General features: G+C 35.5%; 1 protein-coding gene across 9 annotated transcripts in view; it reads right to left on the reverse strand.

Moving 5' to 3' along the window:
- LOC6050917 overlaps positions 1-20,926 on the reverse strand; it is a 363,016-nt gene that overhangs the window by 105,735 nt on the left and 236,355 nt on the right. For all 9 annotated transcript variants that reach the window (XM_038256309.1, XM_038256308.1, XM_038256312.1 and 6 more), the window contains one exon: positions 12,603-12,775. In XM_038256309.1, the coding sequence (XP_038112237.1) occupies positions 12,603-12,775 (173 nt within the window). The remainder of the gene's footprint in view (positions 1-12,602; positions 12,776-20,926) is intronic.

Consider the following 20,926-nt stretch of genomic DNA (forward strand, 5'->3'; position numbering starts at 1 on the left):
TGAGGGGGAGGTTCTTTGTGGGAGGTTTTTGAGAAGAATAAAGAAAACTTGACGCTTGATCTGTCTGTGAGTCTCGGAGGAGGAAAAATACCGCTAATCTGCATGTAGGGTAGAGTAGTCATCAATGAGACACGGGGAACAATGATAAAATGGCTCTCACAAGTCGTAGTTTCAACCAATCAGGCTCATATTTTGGGGAAAGGTGTGTCTACTGGATACACGTCTGCCATTACAGTGGCTTTGGTTATGGACGCTCCCTTGCAAAGTTATTCATAAATGTTTGATTTTGGGGTGGAAAAGTAAATTATGACTGAAAATTACATTTTCGCTCATAGGCTGCCAATAAAACAAAAACTAGTATTTCTCCAAATTTCTTTCGTCATTTCATAGGGCATGAGTTGGGCTACAATGGCCTTTCATTAGATTTGACCAAAATTAAGAATATACTTAGAATCCAGGGCTGTCTCATTGTTCCCCACTCTTTTCAGCCCATGGGTAACAATGAGACACTTTGATTTTTCTTCATTAAACTTTTCAAAATCTAGGGAAATCCTTCAAAACATGAATTGGAAGTGATTTTTGGCATATTTATTGAGTTTTGACTTCATTTAACCAAAAATATAAAGTTATTTGGTATAAATAAATGGATTTTACTAAATTTAAATACTTTTTAGTATAACTTTTGTTACTTGAAGTTTCGTGTTGACAAAATTGCTTGAAAATGTTCAAAGCAAGTCACCTGCAATGGAACAATACCAAAACATGATGTTTTACAAGAAAAGTATTGATTTTCGTAGAGTGTCTCATTGTTCCCCACCTGTCTCATTGTTCCTGCCAAGTGCGTCTACAATGAGACAGTTGGATAGCTCTGACTGTAGAGGTCGGATCGATCTCATATTTTGGTCAATGTTAGAACACATTAAAAGAAAGAAATTGCAACAAAAAGCTCATTAAAACATGCTGATGAAAAAAATACAAAAATCGTTAAATGTTAAAAACCAAAAGTGTCTCATTGATGACTACCCTACCCTATTTTAATTTTCAACGTACTTGTACCAAGGATTTTTTTCTTCTTAAGTAATTATTTCAATTTTTTATTTCAAAGAAGCCGATCTATGAGATTCTTGCTTAATTTTTTTTAGTTAATTTTCTTTCATTCAAAGTTGAATTTTGAAGAACAGGTAAGATTTTGAAAGCAGGGTTATTTCATATAATACATGAAATTAACGAAAGTTAAAAGAAGCTTTCACCAAACAACGTTCATAGATTATTAAATCCAACCAAACGATACCAAGTACTAACTCAAGCAAACACAAATCCTACAGTCAGCCACAAATCTTCATTTTAGCACGTGTGCCGAGGGGGGTGTCTATCTACTCAGCACCAGCAGCCATTCATTGTCTCACGTAAAAGCGACACTAGACGCCCGCTCCAAAGAAAATACCCAGTAAATGTCCTCCCCCTTATAGATGTCGCTGTTCTTTTGCTGCAACTCTAGCCTAGCCGAAGGTTTATGCTCGAACGTGTTTGTGTGCGTTAGTAGGTACTAAGATGCGATATGCCACCAGCCCCATAATTAAAATGTACGATTTGCCAGCCCCGTGAGACTCTGGTCTCTGGTAGAAGAAGAACCACAAAAGGCGATGTACCACGTCGGATCAATATAATTCTTCGTTTGCACGAAGGAAATATTTATCAATCGAATTGAATTATTTATTTGTGGTCTGCAGAGAAAAGTGTTGGCAAAGCTGAACACCTCCTTTCAAGAAGAGTAACTAAAGCAGTGCTTCAGGAATCAAAGAATAAACATTTGCTCCAAGTTGTACGAGGAGAGGACCTTATCACAAAGAGCACAGCTGAGCTGAGCTTTCAAAAGCTCTAAGTGACCGCAATGATGTGTGTATGTTCGGACAAGTCGTGTTGACCAAGTCTGTAACAAAAGTGCACTGCACACGCTCTCCAGAAACGGAAGCCGTCCACTTACCTGACCTGGGCTAGCTGGGAGGCCTTGGGGGAAAGGACGAACGATTGTGATTAATCGTACGCCAGCCAGGTTCAATAGTCTGAGCACCAACCAGCACCAGCAGGCAGGACACAAGAATGGGAAAATTGCTGGGACGTGTTTGGGATTTCAACGCAGCGATAAATTGAAAATTGTGACCACCGGTTTGCGCTGGTTTGTGAGTCAAGGGGAGGAATGTCGTGTCATCCTGGAGTAATTTTGGGAAAATGTGCAGTGGCACTATGATGCTCTAGGACCAGCAGGGATGACAGTTTTGGATAAGTCAACAGAAATTTAGATAATTATGATGATTTTTCAGACAAAAAAAACTTCAGAAATGCTTCAACAATAAAAAAACAAGCTCTTTATCCAACATTAGGGACGAAGTTTTCATCAAAATATTTCAGCAAAAAGGTGTATAAATAACACTTAAGTACTGATAACTTTTGATAGGTTTGTCAAATCTTAAATCTGGGGATCGTTGAAAAGTTCTTTTAAAACATTTATAAAAATAAAAAAACATGACGAAGTTACTTTCAAACAACCACCCTTTTTAAATCTTCCGCACTCTAGTCAAAATTTATTTTTTTCAGCATGACTTTTGAAGTACTTAACTAAACTTTATCATTTTCAATAGCGACTTATGGGACCCCAAGAAAATATAAAATGTGAAAATACAAGCCATGGTTAAAAAATTTGAATGAAAACAGTGTTTAAAAATGCACTCTACACCAGTCCAGATGTTTTGCAATACAGTCGTGTCCCGGTTTTGCTGCCTCGGTTAAGCACGGCCCAGTGGGGGGATTATGGCTACATGGGAGACATTGACCTAAATCCTATGAAAAATCATCCAAATTAAAACAAAATTTCAGTGTTTAGGAAACGGGATGATGTCAGCTATCCATTGCAATTATAATAACATGAACATATTCACAAAAATACGTATTTTTACTGTATTTTAAAAATGCAATGTTTCTCGAATTAAAATACTAAAAATTGTTGTTATTTCTATATGGGTATTAATGATCGGGATTTTTTTTTATACATTTCGAAAAATATAACACATTATTTTGAAAATACTCTATTTTTTCACAAAACTACGTATTTTCGAAAAAATACTCAAAATTTCAGTTTTTACAATATGCGTACATTTCAACAGTCATAATATTTTTATGAAACACTCAACATTTTCACAAAATTACGTATTTTCAAAAATTACTTAAATTTTGTGTTTTTTTACTATGGGTATCAAATACATTTCGGTAACAATAATATATTTTGTATAGTACTCAAAAATTTTCACAAAATTACGTATTTTCGATATTTTTCATTCATTTCGATAGAAATATTTTTTTAGAAATACTCAAAATTTTCACAAAATTATGTATTTAAAAAAAACTTGAAACAAAACTGAAATCATGAGTATTTTTTTAAGAACGAAGTTCTATAAAAATTTTGAGTAATTAAAAAAATCCATCAACATGCATGAATAATTCCTAACCCTTGAATGCGCATTTTGTAAAAATTGAGCATTTTAAAAAAAGACGTGGTTTTGTTAAAAATTTTAGCCATCCACAAAAAATATTATTCTTATTGAAATAAATTAAAAATATTGAATCATTTGATACCCATACTGTAAAATTCTGAAATTTTGAGTATTTTTTCGAAAATACGAAATTTTGTTAAAAAATAATGTTACTAACTAAATGTATGCTCAATTTCTGATCATTTGAAACCCGTATTTTAAAATATGGAAATTTTTAGTATAATTTTAAATACTTTATATAATTTAAATACTTAAAATAATTTGAATACTTTATATACTTTTAAAACTTTAAATGCTTTAAAGCCTTTAAATTCTTTAAATAGTTTAAAAAGTTTTTAAAGTATTTAAAGTTTTTAAACTTTTAAAAGTATTTTAACTTTTAAAAGTTTAAAAACTTTGAAAACATTAAAATTTTTAAAAACTTTAAAAACTTTAAATACTTTAAATTCTTTAAATTCTTTAAATACTTTAAGTTCGCTTAAAACTTTAAAAATTTTAAATACTTTAAATACTTATAAAAGTTTAAAAACTTTCAAAACTTTAAAAACTTTAAAAACTTTAAAAACATTAAAAACTTTAAAAACTTTAAAAACTTTAAAAACTTTAAAAACTTTAAAAACTTTAAAAACTTTAAAAACTTTAAAAACTTTAAAAACTTTAAAACTTTAAATACTTTAAATTCTCTAAATACTTTAAATACTTTAAGTACGTTAAAAACTTTAAAAAATTTTAATACTTTAAATACTTTAAGTTCTATAAATACTTCAAATGCTTTACATACATTAAATACTTTAAATGCTTAAAAAAATTAAAAACTTGAGTTAATTCAAATTCTTTAAACATTTTTAATATTTAAATATTTTAAACACTTTAAATACAAATATGTTTCTTTTTGGCTACATAAAATCCGCAATGTTGCTCCTAAACTCAGAAAAAAATCTTAATTAAAATCAAACGAATAACCAAATCTATTCAACTGGTCAAGCAATGCCCGATACATACAATTTCCATCCATATTCATTTTTTTATACGCAAATTTACATTATTTTCAAAGCAAGCTGCCAAATATAATTGATCTAAACCTACCACTGAATGACTAATAACATTATTTGAATCACAAAAATCAGTTACAAGAAGAACCGAAACATCAGATACCAAATCAAAACGTTCCTTTGAATCAGGTAGTATGCTTAAAACACTATGAAAATGAAAACTATCTCTTTCAGTCAGAACAAATAATCTCCAGTAATCACCATTGTCAAATTCACTCAACCTGTATACCTTAGGTGGAGCATCTTTAGAATTAACTAAAATACATTTCTTAAACATTGCAACAATTATCCACAACATATCCATACTCAACAAAATATCACAATTCAAAATTTCACAAAACAAGACTTTGAGAGTTGAAAAAACAAGACCGAACTTAAATAGTACATCATACACAGAATCATTAGATGATACAAATGATGCTAAATCCTTTCTTAACTGAGAAACTTCATTCGAAGAAAACTTTATTTTTTCTTCCATGCATTTGATTCAGCAAAGCTTTAATTAAAGTATAATTCCCAAATTCAATGAACTTTACCTTCACTTTATTCTCCAAGCCAAAAACATAAGTCCAAAACCATTTAAATTTACGACGAATTTTATTGTCAAAAAGGCAAACATTTGAAGAACATTCTTAAAACTCAAAAGTAACGTCCCGTTTCGTTGAATCATTAGTTAAACCACAAAATTTAATGTCCAAAATACGTTTCACACAAAATTTTAGTATTGAGCATGAGCATGAGCATGAGAGATCACCCATGGTTGCCCCTCCGTTGCTGAACAGAACCGTAATATCCTTTCAGCACTACTGATTATATGCTTCGACGATCTAGTGGTGATTCCCTTATCAACAGCATGTATGAATGCGCTGAAAAGATAGAACACCATGATTGCTAAAGCTAGATCAGTTGCGAATAGGTAACAGTCATTGGCCACCAACGGCGCCCGCCATGTCAGTTTGTAGATCTCGATTTTAAGGGACGGGAATGTTAGTTAGCGCAGGTTGCTACTAGGGCAGCTGATTTACTCTGTGCTTACACCCCACAAGCGCCAGGAACCTGAAAATTTGTTAGTAGGATAGGGTGTTTGGTCAGGATTCATCATAGAAGATGATGATGCGACCCAAAATCATAGTGTTTGTTGAAGGTATTATGTTTTATTCTCAAGGCAAGCAATCGGATGCTGCGGATGAGACATTTCCCGTTTATCGGCTGTTAACTTTTAATTGAAATGGTTTAATCTTAGACAGCCGGCTGTGGAAAGATAGAACCAAAATTATTTGTAATTAAATGATGAAGGATTTAACAGTCTGACTTTTTAATTGAGATGTTTTTAAGAGTTTTACATGATTCATGTTTAGTGGGGTACTGATTAACGAAGCGAACGACGAGTTACGATGTTTATCGAGCTGAAATGGTATGATAAGGTTTTGTTGTTATTGCACACCGACGACGAATGCGAAAAAACCCTGCGACCCGACCGAAAGGCATCGCAAATCAGACTGACTCAATTGTCATCGATGACAACCAGAGCCAGCCGCACCTTTACACACATACAAGCACGCGAAAAAAAAAAACGAAAAACACACACCGACGACGATCGCGAAAAAAAAAACACGACCCGACGGAAAGGAATCGCAAATCAAACTGAGGAAATGGAGAGAAAGAAAAAAAAAAAAATAACATAAAAAACCTACTCACATAAAACCAATCACCCCATGCACACAAATAGCAACACAAAAGAGACGAAAATTATCACGAAAAAACAGGACTACGCGTCCACCGAAGCACCGCACTTTTGATGGCATTATTCAATTATTATGCCCAATCACCTCATGCACACAAAGAGCGACACAAAAGAGAGAGAGAAAAAAAAAAAGGACTGCGCGTCCCAAGAAGCACTGCACTTTTTTCGATACCTATCTAGGGATTTAAATATAGTATTAATTCGACCACGATTCTCCAGAAATTCTCCGTCGGCGTGCCTTCCGATCAACGGTGATGTAGGAAGGGCTTCATTCATTAAAATTATTTTATATCATAAGCCTTAAAACATATCCGTCGACGTGCCTTCCGATCCTCGATGAAATGGAAAGGACTTAATCCAGCAATACGACTTGCTTGTCTAAAAAAAAATCGGATCGTTTCTATCGAAAACTATATAAAGAGAACAAAAATAAAATTCATCGGCCAACGAACGCACGAACAAAAAATAAATTAAAAAAGAAGAAGAAGAAATCCAATCACCCCATGAACACAAATAGCGACACAAAAGAGACGGAAAATAACACGAAAAAAAAAAAAACAGGACTGCGCGTCCACACAGGCACCGCACTACTGATCCGTTTCACACAAAATTTTAGTATTTCACAAAAAATATTATAACTATCAAAACACATGAAAAATGTCCAATCATTTGATACCCATATCGTGAAATTTTTTAGCATGTTTTCAAAAATACGTAGTCGTATGAAAATTTTGAATATTTAAAAAAATGTTATAGCTTTCGAAATGTATGCAAATTATTTAATAACCATATAGCCAAAACAAAATATTTATAAATTTCAGGTAAAATTGTAAAAAAAACTCGTATTTTTGCCTAGAATTCGTTAAAACTAGTTTTGTTTATAAAATTATCGATTCATATTGCATTTTAAACTGCTTCAAACGAATCAAAAGTTTTAAAAATTTATATGAAATTTGTTCTGCTGAAAATGCCTGTTAATTTGAAGTTTTTTTTAATTATATTTCAAAACTACATAATTTTAATTATTTACAATTATCTTCTACCTACCTCAAGTGGATAATTTTCCAAAGAATCCCAAAATGCATTCCGTTTCCGATTCGAAAAAATGTTCATCGATTCATCATCGATTCATCATGACACTTTGAGAGTATTAAATAATGCTATTCATCTTTTTTATAATTAATAAACTTTTTAAACTTTTATGAAAACTTCTTCTAGAAGTGCATTAGACACTTCTTTACCACGGTCAGTACGATTCCATATCATTCCGTACGTATTTAATTTGTACGTCTTCAAATCTCAAACCCATCAAAGTTACCCCGTTTTACGGTAGTAGTCACATAATCAGTTTTTAGTGATAAGTAAAATTGTAATAAAGTAAAAATTGATGAACCTATTTTATTTTTTCCTGCACAAAAATAAACTTATGGATAGAATAATAAATAATTCATCTCAAAGAAAATAATAAAGACAATCAAATCAAATCAAAATCATGGAGAGCAGTTCTCTAAGAAATCACTCTTTTTTATTAATTTTAATTTTAGATTTTTTTAATCGGGCTGAAACTTTTGTGGTGCCTTCGGTATGCCCAAAGAAGCCATTTTACATCATTAGTTTGTCCATATAATTTTCCATACAAATTTGGCAGCTGTCCATACAAAAATGATTTGTGATAGTTCAAATCTCAGTACCTTTTGAAGGATTTTTTTGATCGATTTGGTGTCTTCGGCAAAGTTGTACGTAAGGATAAAGACAACACAAAATTTTTTTTGTGATTTTTAATTTCATTTTTTGTCACTAAAACTTGAAATAAAGAAATGCTGGTCACAAAATATTGGTCGCAAAAATTTTTCAATGTAAAATTGAATTTGCAATCAAAGAGTAGTTTAATAAAATTTTGATAAAGTGCACCGTTTTTAAGTTATAGAAATTTTTAGGTTACTTTTTTAAAAATAGTCTAAGTTATTTATTTTAATTTTTTAACATTTGTGCCCACTATTACCGTGCATCATTTTTTTTTCAGTGTAGTCCTTATCCATACCTACAACTTTGCCGAAGACACCAAATCGATAAAAAAATCCATCAACAGATTCAGATTTTTGAATTATCACATATCATTTTTGTATGGACAGCTGCCAAATTTGTATGGAAAATTATATGGACAAACTAATGGTGCAAAATGGCTTATTTGGGCATACCGTAGGCACCAAAAAAAAGTTTCAGCAGGATTAAAAAATACAAAAAAGAATCGAATGACCTAAATCTTAGAGAATTGATCTGGTAACAAAATATTAAATTCAAAATAATTCGTAAAACTATTCCAATCAACTTTAATAAGGAATCGACTAATACCGTTACCATCGTTCACTGAATTTCAAAATTGCACACCATCGAGTGAATTTATATCTAAAGCCACTTTCTTCACACAATTTAATATCAAACCCAGCTGCTACCCCAGTACATTTCTCCTTAACACCAGTGATAAAAATAAAACATTCCTGCTTGAAATTCTAACCTCATCCACTTCGTGACTTGGTGCACCGCAAGAATCACCGTTCTCCACTGTCTTCTGCACACTGCCCCAACTCCGGGCCGGGCCAAACTTTATGACCCCAGCCGTCGCCAATAGTCACCTATCTATATCTATGTGTCCGTATCAATCGATGTGACACGTCGAGAGTTTGCAGTGTTGCCGTCAGCGCCGGCGTTTGGCCTCGTCAGCTCCGTCCCACAATAATAGCCGGCCACCGCATCAGCATCATCAACAGATCAACAGATTCCACGTGGAGTGAACCCTTGAGTGACCACTGTTGACATTATTTCTAGCAAAAATTGAGTTTTAAGCAGTTTTGCAATAAGTTTGGTTTACAGAGGGGTAATTCTCTATCAACTCACACGAAATCGGGAAAAGTTGCCCCGACCCCTCTTCGATTTGCGTGAAACTTTGTCCTAAGGGGTAACTTTTGTCCCTGATCACGAAACCGAGGTCCGTTTTTTGATATCTCGTGACGGAGGGGCGGTACGACCCCTTCCATTTTGAACATGCGAAAATGAGGTGTTTTTCAATAATTTGCAGCCTGAAACGGTGATGAGATAGAAATTTGGTGTCAAAGGACTTTTAAAATTAGACGCCCGATTTGATGGCGTACTCAGAATTCCGAAAAACGTATTTTCATCGAAAAACACTAAAAGTTTTAAAATTCTCCCATTTTCCGTTACTCGACTGTAAAAATTTTGGAACATGTCATTTTATGGGAAATTTAATGTACTTTTCGAATCTACATTGTCCCAGAAGGGTCATTTTTCATTTAGAACAAAATTTTCATTTTAAAATTTCGTGTTTTTCTAACTTTGCAGGGTTATTTTTAGAGTGTAACAATGTTTACAAAGTTGTAGAGCAGACAATTACAAAAATTTTGATATATAGACATAAGGGGTTTGCTAATAAACATCACGAGTTATCGCGATTTTACGAAAAAAAGTTTTGAAAAAGTTACTTTTTGCGTTTCTCTTTGTTTCGTCGTCCGTGTCTGTCGCGGGTGACCATGAACGGCCATGATCGATGACGACCAACTTTTTCAAAACTTTTTTTCGTAGAATCGCGATAACTCGTGATGTTTATTAGCAAACCCCTTATGTCTATATATCAAAATTTTTGTAATTGTCTGCTCTACAACTTTGTAGAACATTGTTACACTCTAAAAAATAACCCTGCAAAGTTAGAAAAAACACGAAATTTTAAAATGAAAAATTTTGTTCTAGATGAAAAAATGACCCTTCTGGGACAATGTAGATTTGAAAAGTATATTAAATTTCCCATAAAATGACATGTTCCAAATTTTTTACAGTCGAGTAACGGAAAATGGGAGAATTTTTAAAACTTTTTAGTGTTTTTTCGATGAAAATACGTTTTTCGGAATTCTGAGTACGCCATCAAATCGGGCGTCTAATTTTACATAAAAGTCCCTTTGACACCAAATTTCTATCTCATCACCGTTTCAGGCTGCAAATTATTGAAAAACACCTCTTTTTCACATGTTCAAAAATGGAAACCGCCCTCCGTCACGAGATATCAAAAAACGGACCTCGGATTCGTGATCAGGGACAAAAGTTACCCCTTAGGACAAAGTTTCACGCAAATCGAAGAGGGGTCGGGGCAACTGCTGTGTGAGTTGGCGGAGAATTACCCAGAGGTTTTTTGTTGTTGCAGAAATGTCTCACAACTGGAACTTCAAGGGTTCGATGCATTCAACGTGTGGTCGCTGAAAGCACGATAAGAATGCCGGTGGAGTCCATCTCGGAGAGGTGCTGCAATCGCGGGGGGTGTGGGTGGTGGGATGAGTCCTGGCATTATCGCCATGAACCCACTACGACGACGCACAGCACGTGCACCAGCTGGGAATGCATTTTATTGGGACTCTTGCTGATGGTGCAGATCGAACGTTCGGAGGACGACCCCGCAGGGCTTCCACCGGACTGTTTGTCGAATTGCATTGGGACATGCACTGGAATGGCCCGGTTTGGGACCGCGTTTATTTGCGATAATGTTTGTCAATATGCTGATAAATTTATGTGATTTCACGGCGAATGGATGGTTTTGTGTGGAGTATCGCATCGTGTTGAAACCATTTTTGGCTAAAATTGTTAATGGGTCCGAGAACAATTGGCAGTGCTGGGCATTTAAGCTCGAGTATGGTAATTCGAATTCACAACAGCTTGTAGTGATGATTTCAATGAAAATTTTAGAATTAGGAGAGGCTTTAGGCGGTTTGGGTTGTAATAAAAACGCAGAGCACTTCAATTACACTCCCCATTTGCACATTGAAAGAAACGCTGAAATTATTATTCGAATTGACCCTGAAACAATACTCCAGAATATTTTTGTCATATTTTCAATGTTTTTTTTTCATGATTATCTAAACTGAAATTCTAGTTGGGTAATTCTCCGCCAACTCACACAGCAGTTGCCCCGACCCCTCTTCGATTTGCGTGAAACTTTGTCCTAAGGGGTAACTTTTGTCCCTGATCACGAAACCGAGGTCGGTTTTTTGATATCTCGAGACGGAGGGGCGGTACGACCCCTTCCATTTTTGAACATGCTAAAAAAGAGGTGTTTTAAACAATTTGCAGCCTGAAACGGTGATGAGATAGAAATTTGGTGCCAAAGGGACTTTTATGTAAAATTAGACGCCCGATTTGATGGCGTACTCAGAATTCCGAATAAACGTATTTTTCATCGAAAAAACACTAAAAAAGTTTTAAAATTCTCCCATTTTCCGTTACTCGACTGTAAAAAATTTTGGAACATGTCATTTTATGGTAAATTTAATGTAATTTTTGAATCTACATTGTCCCAGAAGGGTCATTTTTTCATTTAGAACAAAATTTTTCATTTTAAAATTTCGTGTTTTTTCTAACTTTGCAGGGTTGTTTTTAAGAGTGTAACAATGTTCTACAAAGTTGTAGAGCAGACAATTAAAAAAAATTTGATATATAGACATAAGGGGTTTGCTTATAAAACAAAGAGAAACGCAAAAAGTAACTTCTCAAAACTTTTTTTCGTAAAATCGCAAAAACTCGTAATGTTTATAAGCAAACCCCTTATGTCTATATATCAAAATTTTTGTAATTGTCTGCTCTACAACTTTGTAGAACATTGTTACACTCTAAAAAATAACCCTGCAAAGTTAGAAAAAACACGAAATTTTAAAATGAAAAATTTTGTTCTAAATGAAAAAATGACCCTTCTGGGACAATGTAGATTCCAAAAGAACATTAAATTTCGCATAAAATGACATGTTCCAAAAATTTTTACAGTCTAGTAACGAACAATGGGAGAGTTTTTAAAACTTTTTTAGTGTTTTTTTCGATGAAAAACACGTTTATTCGGAATTCTGAGTACGCCATCAAATCGGGCGTCTAATTTTACATAAAAGTCCCTTTGACACCAAATATCTATCTCATCACCGTTTCAGGCTGCAAATTGTTGAAAAACACCTCTTTTTTCGCATGTTCAAAAATGGAAGAGGTCGTACCGCCCCTCCGTCTCGAGATATCAAAAAACGGACCTCGGTTTCGTGATCGGGGACAAAAGTTACCCCTTAGGACAAAGTTTCACGCAAATCGAAGAGGGGTCGGGGCAACTTTTCCCGATTTCGTGTGAGTTGGTAGAGAATTACCCAGTTAGGATTTTGGAAAATTGAGTTTTGACTGTACTCGAATAACTACAACTACAAAAAGGTCAACATTTTCACTCACCTTGGATACCGCTGCATGGGCGCATAGTCTGTGAGGTTCTCGTCGGAGGGTGCCCTCCGACCCACGCACACGCCCAAAAACGACTGCGGGGCATTTCGGCCGGACCAGCACCCAAAAAAGCGCTCCCGCCGTGGCTGCTCTATCGAGCTGAGCTGCCTGTCCGTCAGGCAGTACTGCAAAAGAAAAAAAGGTAAACATAGATAAATTTACATTTCCGTTTGTTTCAACTCGTTCCAGGAAAATAAAAGAAAAAAAATATCTTTTCGCGCGAAAGAATCTCAACAAAACACCTTTCACTGTCATGACAGGCACTTCCTGTGAGCTTTTTGAAGCACCTTCCGGAAATCAAGGAAAAACGAAAAAAAAGAATTTATTTTCACCCGGAACACGCTGCCACCCCAAACTGGTTTTGAATTCGCAAGCGAATTTCACAACAAGCCCACTGATTTGAATGCGATTGGAATTTTCAATCAAAAGCTCATTTCCCTTGCCCAGAAATCACCACGGATTGTGGGTTTTGTCGAAATGGATACACAGAAGGCGGCTCCCGAAATTGTTACACCCGGGCTGGGAATCGGAAAACGGACGATATTGGCAATGGGATATGATACGATCAGTTATACGATACTTTTGGGACGGGTTTCCAGTGAGGTTCTCTTTGGAACAGAGCACAAACAGTTTTGAGAGCAAAGCTGGCCATTTCCATCACAATTATTTTATTTTTTTTTAATTTTTGTTCTCATATTTAATTATTTGAAACATCATGTATAAATTGTACAATCAGAAATCAAAAACAATAAATTTAAGAGAAGCTAAATTTTCTAAAAATCGAGAGCGCTTCGGGAAATCGATTTAAAATCGATATCATCTATATTAACTCAAAATAAAAATGAAATATTTTTATCCCACCACAGTGGAGTCCAGACAGAACCTGAACAAATAATTCAATCATCACGATTTGCGACCATGAAATCTGCCACGCTCTGCACAAAGATGTCCTTGTGGTCCTAGGGCCCCTCGGGGATGCCCTCCCCGGAGTTGTTGTTGTTGTTGTGCCAGACCAAAGTCACGTCCAAGGACGACGAGCGCCTAATTCGATAACTGGCGTAATGAAACGGAAAAACAGATTCGCACAGGCGGCAAAGTGTAATGGTGCAAAGTTTTCTCTCCCGGACGGCGGTCGGTTGGTGGAAATTTTGTTTACCTGGAAGGTTTGGTCTGAAAGTTTTTTGCCCTTATTTGCGTTCGTTTTGCCCTGGAGATGGAAGACGGTGGTGTGGGTCGGAAATAAAGATGGGAATTGTTTTTCACTTGGGTGCGAATGCGCGATTGGTAAGTTTTCCAATGAAGTTAACTCGGGTGAAAAAATGAAATAATTAAGGAGGAAATGCGAAAATAAATTCATTTCAACTCAATCGACTTCAAATGTAAAAATATGTTATTTTTTAAATATTCGAACTTGTGTGCATAAATAACATATTCTTCATCAAACAAATTAAAAATTATTTTTGTTTTCCATCAATGAAAATTATTTTATTGTTGATTTTGAGTATCACTAATCCAATTGATGAGAAATTATCAACGAATTTAAGTTTTAAGAATTTTTAAATTTGGCTGAAACTTTCTGCATGCCATTCATAAACCAAAATAAGCCATTTTGCATCATCAATTTGTCGATATAACTTTCCATAAAAATTTTCGGTCCATACAAAAATGGTTAAAGCAATTTTTGATCAATCAATTTTTTATACCTCGTTTTGTCACTAAGAATTGTGATTATGAAAACACAATTGATTACATTTTTTATATATGTTTTAAGGGACAAAAAGGCAATTTTCGCAGAAGATTCCATAATGGGCAAAATATTTTGACTCAGCAATAATTGTTTGAAAAAATAGTAATTTATTTTTTATGTAATCTGCTTTAATAGTTTTAGAAATATCAATGATAAAAACGAAGGCTAATTTGACAAAACTTAGATAATCTTATTTTCCTTTCATTTTTTTAATATTTGCATATCCATCTCTTAGCAACTTAAATGCCTTATCAACGAAATTCAAAAGAACCAAATATATGGTATTGTCTCAGCCTGTTTGAATATTTTTTTTTCAAAATTGGGCGAATACGGGCAACATTTTTAAAATTGAAAAAGTTTTTTCAAGGGTTAGCTTTCTAATTTTTTTACATGAAAAATGTGCTTTTTATTAAAATTTCACAAAAGTCATCATAGATCGCATATTTGATTTAGCATTAAAAATAAAGTAAAAAAAAACAGTAGACATTTTAACAACGTTTTTTTATTAGTTATTTTTAAAAAAATCATATTTTGGTCGAAATTTTTTTTATTAAATAAAATTTATAGAATTTTTCTTATAATAATTGCTTTTGATTTACGTGATAAGTCGTCAGCTGTGGCTCTTCAGCTTTAGTTTGCTTTTCGTGATTTAAACTCTGTTTATGTTCATAACTTTAAAAGTATATGATTTATCATTTTTGAACACTAGGTACAATGAGGAAAAAAATGTTAAGAAAACATAACCTGACCTAAAACTAACTTGAACTTACAATTAATTAAACCAATCCTTAAATCAAGGGGTATTCAGAAAAAGCACATTTTTCCCAGAATTTCAGACATTTGTCTTGAATCTTCTGATCCAAAATTTTTACTTCTGCTACTTCATGCACCTCACTTGATCTTGTCCAGCCAGGAACATTCAAAACCATTTTGAGTAACTTGTTTTGAACACGCTGGAGCTTCAATTTATGAGTTCTGCTAGCTCATTTTTCAAAGAAAGCTCAGATTTATTTTGGTCGAAGATGTTTTATCTTTTCTTGAATTTTCTGAAAAGATGACATGGTGTCTTAAACACCAAAAAAATAAAAAAAGATTTGAAATTAGAATTTTTGATGAAATTTAATTTAATGACAAAAAATGATTAAAAATCAGTATTTTTATATATTTCTCTTTAATACCATCAACTTTGATTAAACATTAAATCGCAAAAGAAACTAACTTAATCCACCTATTAGGTTGGAGCCTTCCTCAATTATTACCAACAATGGCTGATATGATGGAATTGTTCACAAATCACATCTATTTTGTAGATCCGGAATAAAAAAGTACATAAATATCACTTAAGTAGCCATACCTAGAGACAGGGTTGCCAGATCATCAATGTTTTGAACTCGTTGGAAAGGTCTTTTGATAACCTAACCAACGATGGGTCAGATGGTGGATCCGGACATAGTTTACATACATTTAAGTGAGATCCGGCTTCGAGGAGCGGCCGTGGCCGACTGGTTACGGTGTTCGCTTTGTAAGCGAATGGTTCTGGGTTCGATGCCCATCTGCTCCCAACGAGAAAGTTAAGAACACATAAATTTGAAATAATGAATATGAACGAAAAATCAAAGTCGCTCGAGGCGGAGTTCGAACCCCCGTCCTTTGGATTGGTGAGCAAAAATGCTAACCACTAGGCCATGTCGACTTGGTGAGCGTGGACTGGAATTAGGAATACTGTTACAGAGAGCGAGTTGTGGCGCTATAACCACGGCAAATAGTGTCCAGGGCATTCGTGGAAATACAATGTCCCATCCCAGAGGGTCCCGGAGTACCAAACCTTCTTAGCATGGTGCTCCCAACGAATACAACCAAAATCTCGGAGCGTATGGTGGTGTGTCCCCACGCTTCTTCCTCCCCTGTCGATTCAGAATTGTGTTGTTGTTCGAACACTCAGTGCTCAAACTCAACCCAATTACGAGGCATCTCTGCGATACGGCTTTACGCAGTAGGCCTGGGCGCTTTAACGCTTGTGTTGTTTCAATGCATTCCGATGCAATGGCGCACTACAAATGTTAATAAATGACAAGAAGAGTGCTAGGCGTCATCTAACCTAAGGCACTCTCCAGGATCCCTTCGAAAGATTGGCTGCGCTAGGGTCTGATTAGATTAGATTAGATTAGATCCGGCTTCAAAAAAGTACATCAATATCACTTAAGTGTACATATCTCGAGACAGGGTTGCCAGATCTTCAATGTTTTGGACTTGTTGGAAAGGTCTTTTGATAACCTAATCAACGATGGGTCGGATGATGGATCCGATCATAGTTAACATACATTTAAGTGAGATCCGGATATATGTGAAAACACATTTTTATACATAACTTTTGAACCACTTATCTAAACTTCAATCTGTATAAAACTCGATCTATGGAACCCTAAACCAAGTCGAATGCAATAGGTTTGGGTCTAATCGTTTCAGCCAGTGCCGAGAAACATCAGCTAGTTTGTTGGTCACATACATACATACATACACACAAACACACACATACACACACATACAAACAGACATTTGTTCAGTTTTTGATTCTGAGTCGATATGTATTCATGAAGGTGGGTCTACGACGGTTTTATACAAAGAGAGAATTTTTAGAGCAGGAATATAGCCTTACCTCAGTGAGGAAGGCAAAATCCTTTAAAAGGACACAGATTTTGGAATTTTCACATGTCATTTTTGTATGGATAGCTGCATTAGAAGCTGTTTAGAAAATGATACAGTTAATTTGATGATGCATCTTTGGGCATACGGAAGGTTCCAAATAAATTCAGCCTGGTTGAAAAGTGTGAAAAAATGCCGATATCTCATAAAATTACTCTAAGAAAAGAGTTCAGTTAAAAAAAAGTGAACAATGCTCGACATTTCAACAGTTAGAATTAATACAATAATCATAATTAAAAAAACTAACTTAATCCACCTATATGGTTTGAGCCTTCCTCACTCATTACTAGAGCTGGAACTTCGGATTTGCGGATAATTTGCGGCATTGATAATTCTATTAGAAAATGACCTAACTCATACATATCAGCTTTTTTCTCACGACTGTGAGACGAAACAAAATAATTTTACCGGAATTTAAATGACCTTTAATTTTGTATCACATGATTTATGGTCGAATACTATTATCCGAAAAACTATCCGATCCGTTATATTTTTATTCTTAAATCTTTTTTGGGTTTATCCAAATAGTTTTCAGTTCTTATAAGATTTTTGTACATCTCTTTTGATTTGGTTCGATTGAAAAGATGATAACTGATTTTATATAGAAACAATTGTAAATTATCCGGTTATCCATAGTCCCAGCTCTACTCATTACCAACAATGGCTGTACACGAATTCCGGAATAAAAAAAGTACATCAATATCTTTTAAGTGGCCATATCTCGAGACAGGGTTGCCAGATCTTCAATGTTTTAGGCTCGTTGGAAAGGTCTTTCAATAACCTAGTCAACGATGGGTTGGATAGTGGATCCGGACATAGTTTACATACATTTAAGTGAGATCCGGATATATGTGAAAACACATTTTTATACATAACTTTTAAACTACTTATCTAAACTTCAATCTGTATAAAACTCGATCTATGGGACCCTAAACCAAGTCGAGTGCAACAGGTTCGGGTCAAATCGGTTCAGCCAGTGCCGAGAAACATGAGCTAGTTTGTTGGTCACATACATACATACACACACACATACACACAGACATTTGTTCAGTTTTCGATTCTGAGTCGATATGTATACATGAAGGTGGGTCTACGACGTTTTCATACGAAGTTCATTTTAAAGCAGGATTATAGCCTTACCTCAGTGAGGAAGGCAAAATATACTAAAGTGTACCAGAATGTCAACAATTTTTTTTGACCGTATTTTCTAAATAACATACAAAAAATGAAATAACCTTAGTTTTTCTTTTTTTTAAGGCCAATTACTATTATTTTAGGTGGAAGAAATGTATCCAAATTAAAGCAATACAATCCTCTTTGACGACCCCCGGGTCTTTTGTGGTCTCTGTTGCAAGTGTCTGCCTATTTCTAGGCGTCCGAAGGTTATATGTGGTGAATCTCCCAAAACCTCTTTTACGCAAATGGACCGACGTTTTACTTTCCCATCCGATAGAAGGCCAGGAGGATAAGGCGGGAATCGAACCCACGCCCCATAGCAAAATAGCCGAAGCCGCTAACCACCGCGCCACGAGGCCCTCACTGATGTGAACTAATTATAGCTCAATCAAAATTGAAAGTGATGTCCCTATTCAAACTGTAGTCCCGATTCGCCCCTGTTGTCGGTATTCTTTTCAAGATGAAATTTCATTTTGATTATCTTTATTTCTCCCCTGTCGTTCATCAAAGTTCAAAAATCCAACCCAAGAACTTTGACCATGGCACGATGCCAACTTCCATTTGGTGAGCCAGCAAAACTAATAAAGCAATACACCTCGGCACTGATTAATGATTCTAACATTGTGTCTCCTCTTGCCCACCCTAGAATGGGTCACACTTTTCAGCGAAGCCAGTGATAAGGCCAAACAATATTTCACCGACCTAGCCAACAATAAAAAGCTATTAATTTCCCCTGGGTGGGAAGATGAAAAAGAAAGCAGCACTTTTACCTCACTCCAAAGCTCCCTCCCAAAACATTGCAACTTTTAAAGCTTTTATGCTCCTCGTGTGTTACAACAACACAATGGCTCTAATTATGCCCCGGAGCATTACCCTCAACTGCTGCACAGATTTTGGCTGTAAAATGCTAATTTCATTACGACCTCCGTTGCCACTTCTGGGGTTGACCGAAAAGGTCCAACCCCAAATAGAACTTCTTTGCGAGAAGGAAATTAACGGTTTCGCGAGCTTTTTCAAAATAAGCATTGTTGGAATGTCGGAAACGCGCGTGCTGAGGAATCTCAATCGACAGATTTCTCGTCCAAAGCCCGTGGAAGTCTTCAGCGAATCCCAATGAATATTAATGAAAACGTTTCAACAGTTCCCTTCGCCACCGCCGGAAACTGGCTAATTCGAAAAGAGAGACTTCAGTAAGAAAAGCACCGAGAATTGCTTCAATCTTCACTTCCAATTGAGGGCAACCTTCGCCGGAAAATGGCCGGGGCATTTTCCACTTTTCCCACCGATTCCGGTGAAAAATAATAAAAAAGAGAAGGAAGTCTCTTTTCCACGAGCTCCCTCGCAAAAGTGTAATGAAATTAACTCTGATTGGTAGTACTTTTTCCCTCATCACCTTTCGACGGTAAACGAGCCTCTGTTGGCCCCTGAAGAAGGCAGATTATGTTGAAAAATTCAGCCCTCGCCGGGGGTAGTGTTGACCAGGGTGGTGCAGCCCACCACCACACGGCAGTCACTGTCCGTCTCAATTATGGGACTATACCTCGCCTTAATTTTGCAATGGTACTTACCGGCAGTCGTCCGCCACCCTCAATTATCTGCAGCAAAATCTGGCTGGCTGGGCAGGAAGGAAAAAAAGAGCTTTCTTCGCTCATTCTTTATTATTCAGGCCATTTTGCCTCATTATGTTGTAAGATAATGGCACTTACCGGTGCCCCCCGGAAAGAATGGAGTCATTATGGATTTTGAAGGAAGTTTTTCCGACGTTGGAAAGTGAAAATGATGGAAGTTTGTGCTTTATTAACTCAATTTGACGAAAGTTGAGTGTAAAGCAATGACGAGAGTTTCAATTTTCAACAACACTGTACTGGAGTTGTTGTTGCAGTCGGTGAGGTTAGGTCTTTCTGTAGAACTGGAAAAGGAGTCGAAGTTGGAGCAGGTTTATTGGTGAAAGTCGTAAAACCATGTACTATTTCCGCAATACTGCATTCGAATTAAATTTAAAATTTAAAGCGTTCATAATTTTTCACATGCAAATCTAAATGTCCAGTCCAAAATTTTTATTATAATTTTATTCAATTTCAGATAATACTTTTCATCAGGACTTGAAAGATATCTATGGAGCAGTTCTCTCAGATTTCGGTCATTCGATTTTTTGGATTTTTTAATCCGGCTGAAACTTTTTTGGTGCCTTCTGTATGCCCAAAGAAGCCATTTTGCATCATTAGTTTGTTCATATAATTTTCCATACAAATTTGGGATCAGTAGTGTGGTGCCTGTGTGGACGCTCAGTCCTGTTTTTTCGTGCTATTTTCCGTCTCTTTTGTGTCGCTGTTCGAGTGCATGGGGTGATTGGTCAGTATAATTAAATAATGGCATCAGTAGTGCGGTGCCTGTGTGGACGCGCAGTCCTGTTTTTTTTTTCGTTTTTTTTTCCGTCTCTTTTGTGTCGCTATTTGTGTACATGGGGTGATTGGATTTCTTCTTCTTCTTTTTTCATTTATTTTTTGTTCGCGCGTTCGTTGGCCGATGAATTTTATTTTTGTTCTCTTTATATAGTTTTCGATGGAAACGATCCGATTTTTGTTTTTTGAGACAAGCAAGTCGTATTGCTGGATAAAGTCCTTTCCATATCATCGAGGATCGGAAGGCA

The sequence above is a fragment of the Culex quinquefasciatus genome, chromosome 2, assembly GCF_015732765.1.
Source record: "Culex quinquefasciatus strain JHB chromosome 2, VPISU_Cqui_1.0_pri_paternal, whole genome shotgun sequence".
Lineage (NCBI taxonomy): Eukaryota > Metazoa > Arthropoda > Insecta > Diptera > Culicidae > Culex > Culex quinquefasciatus.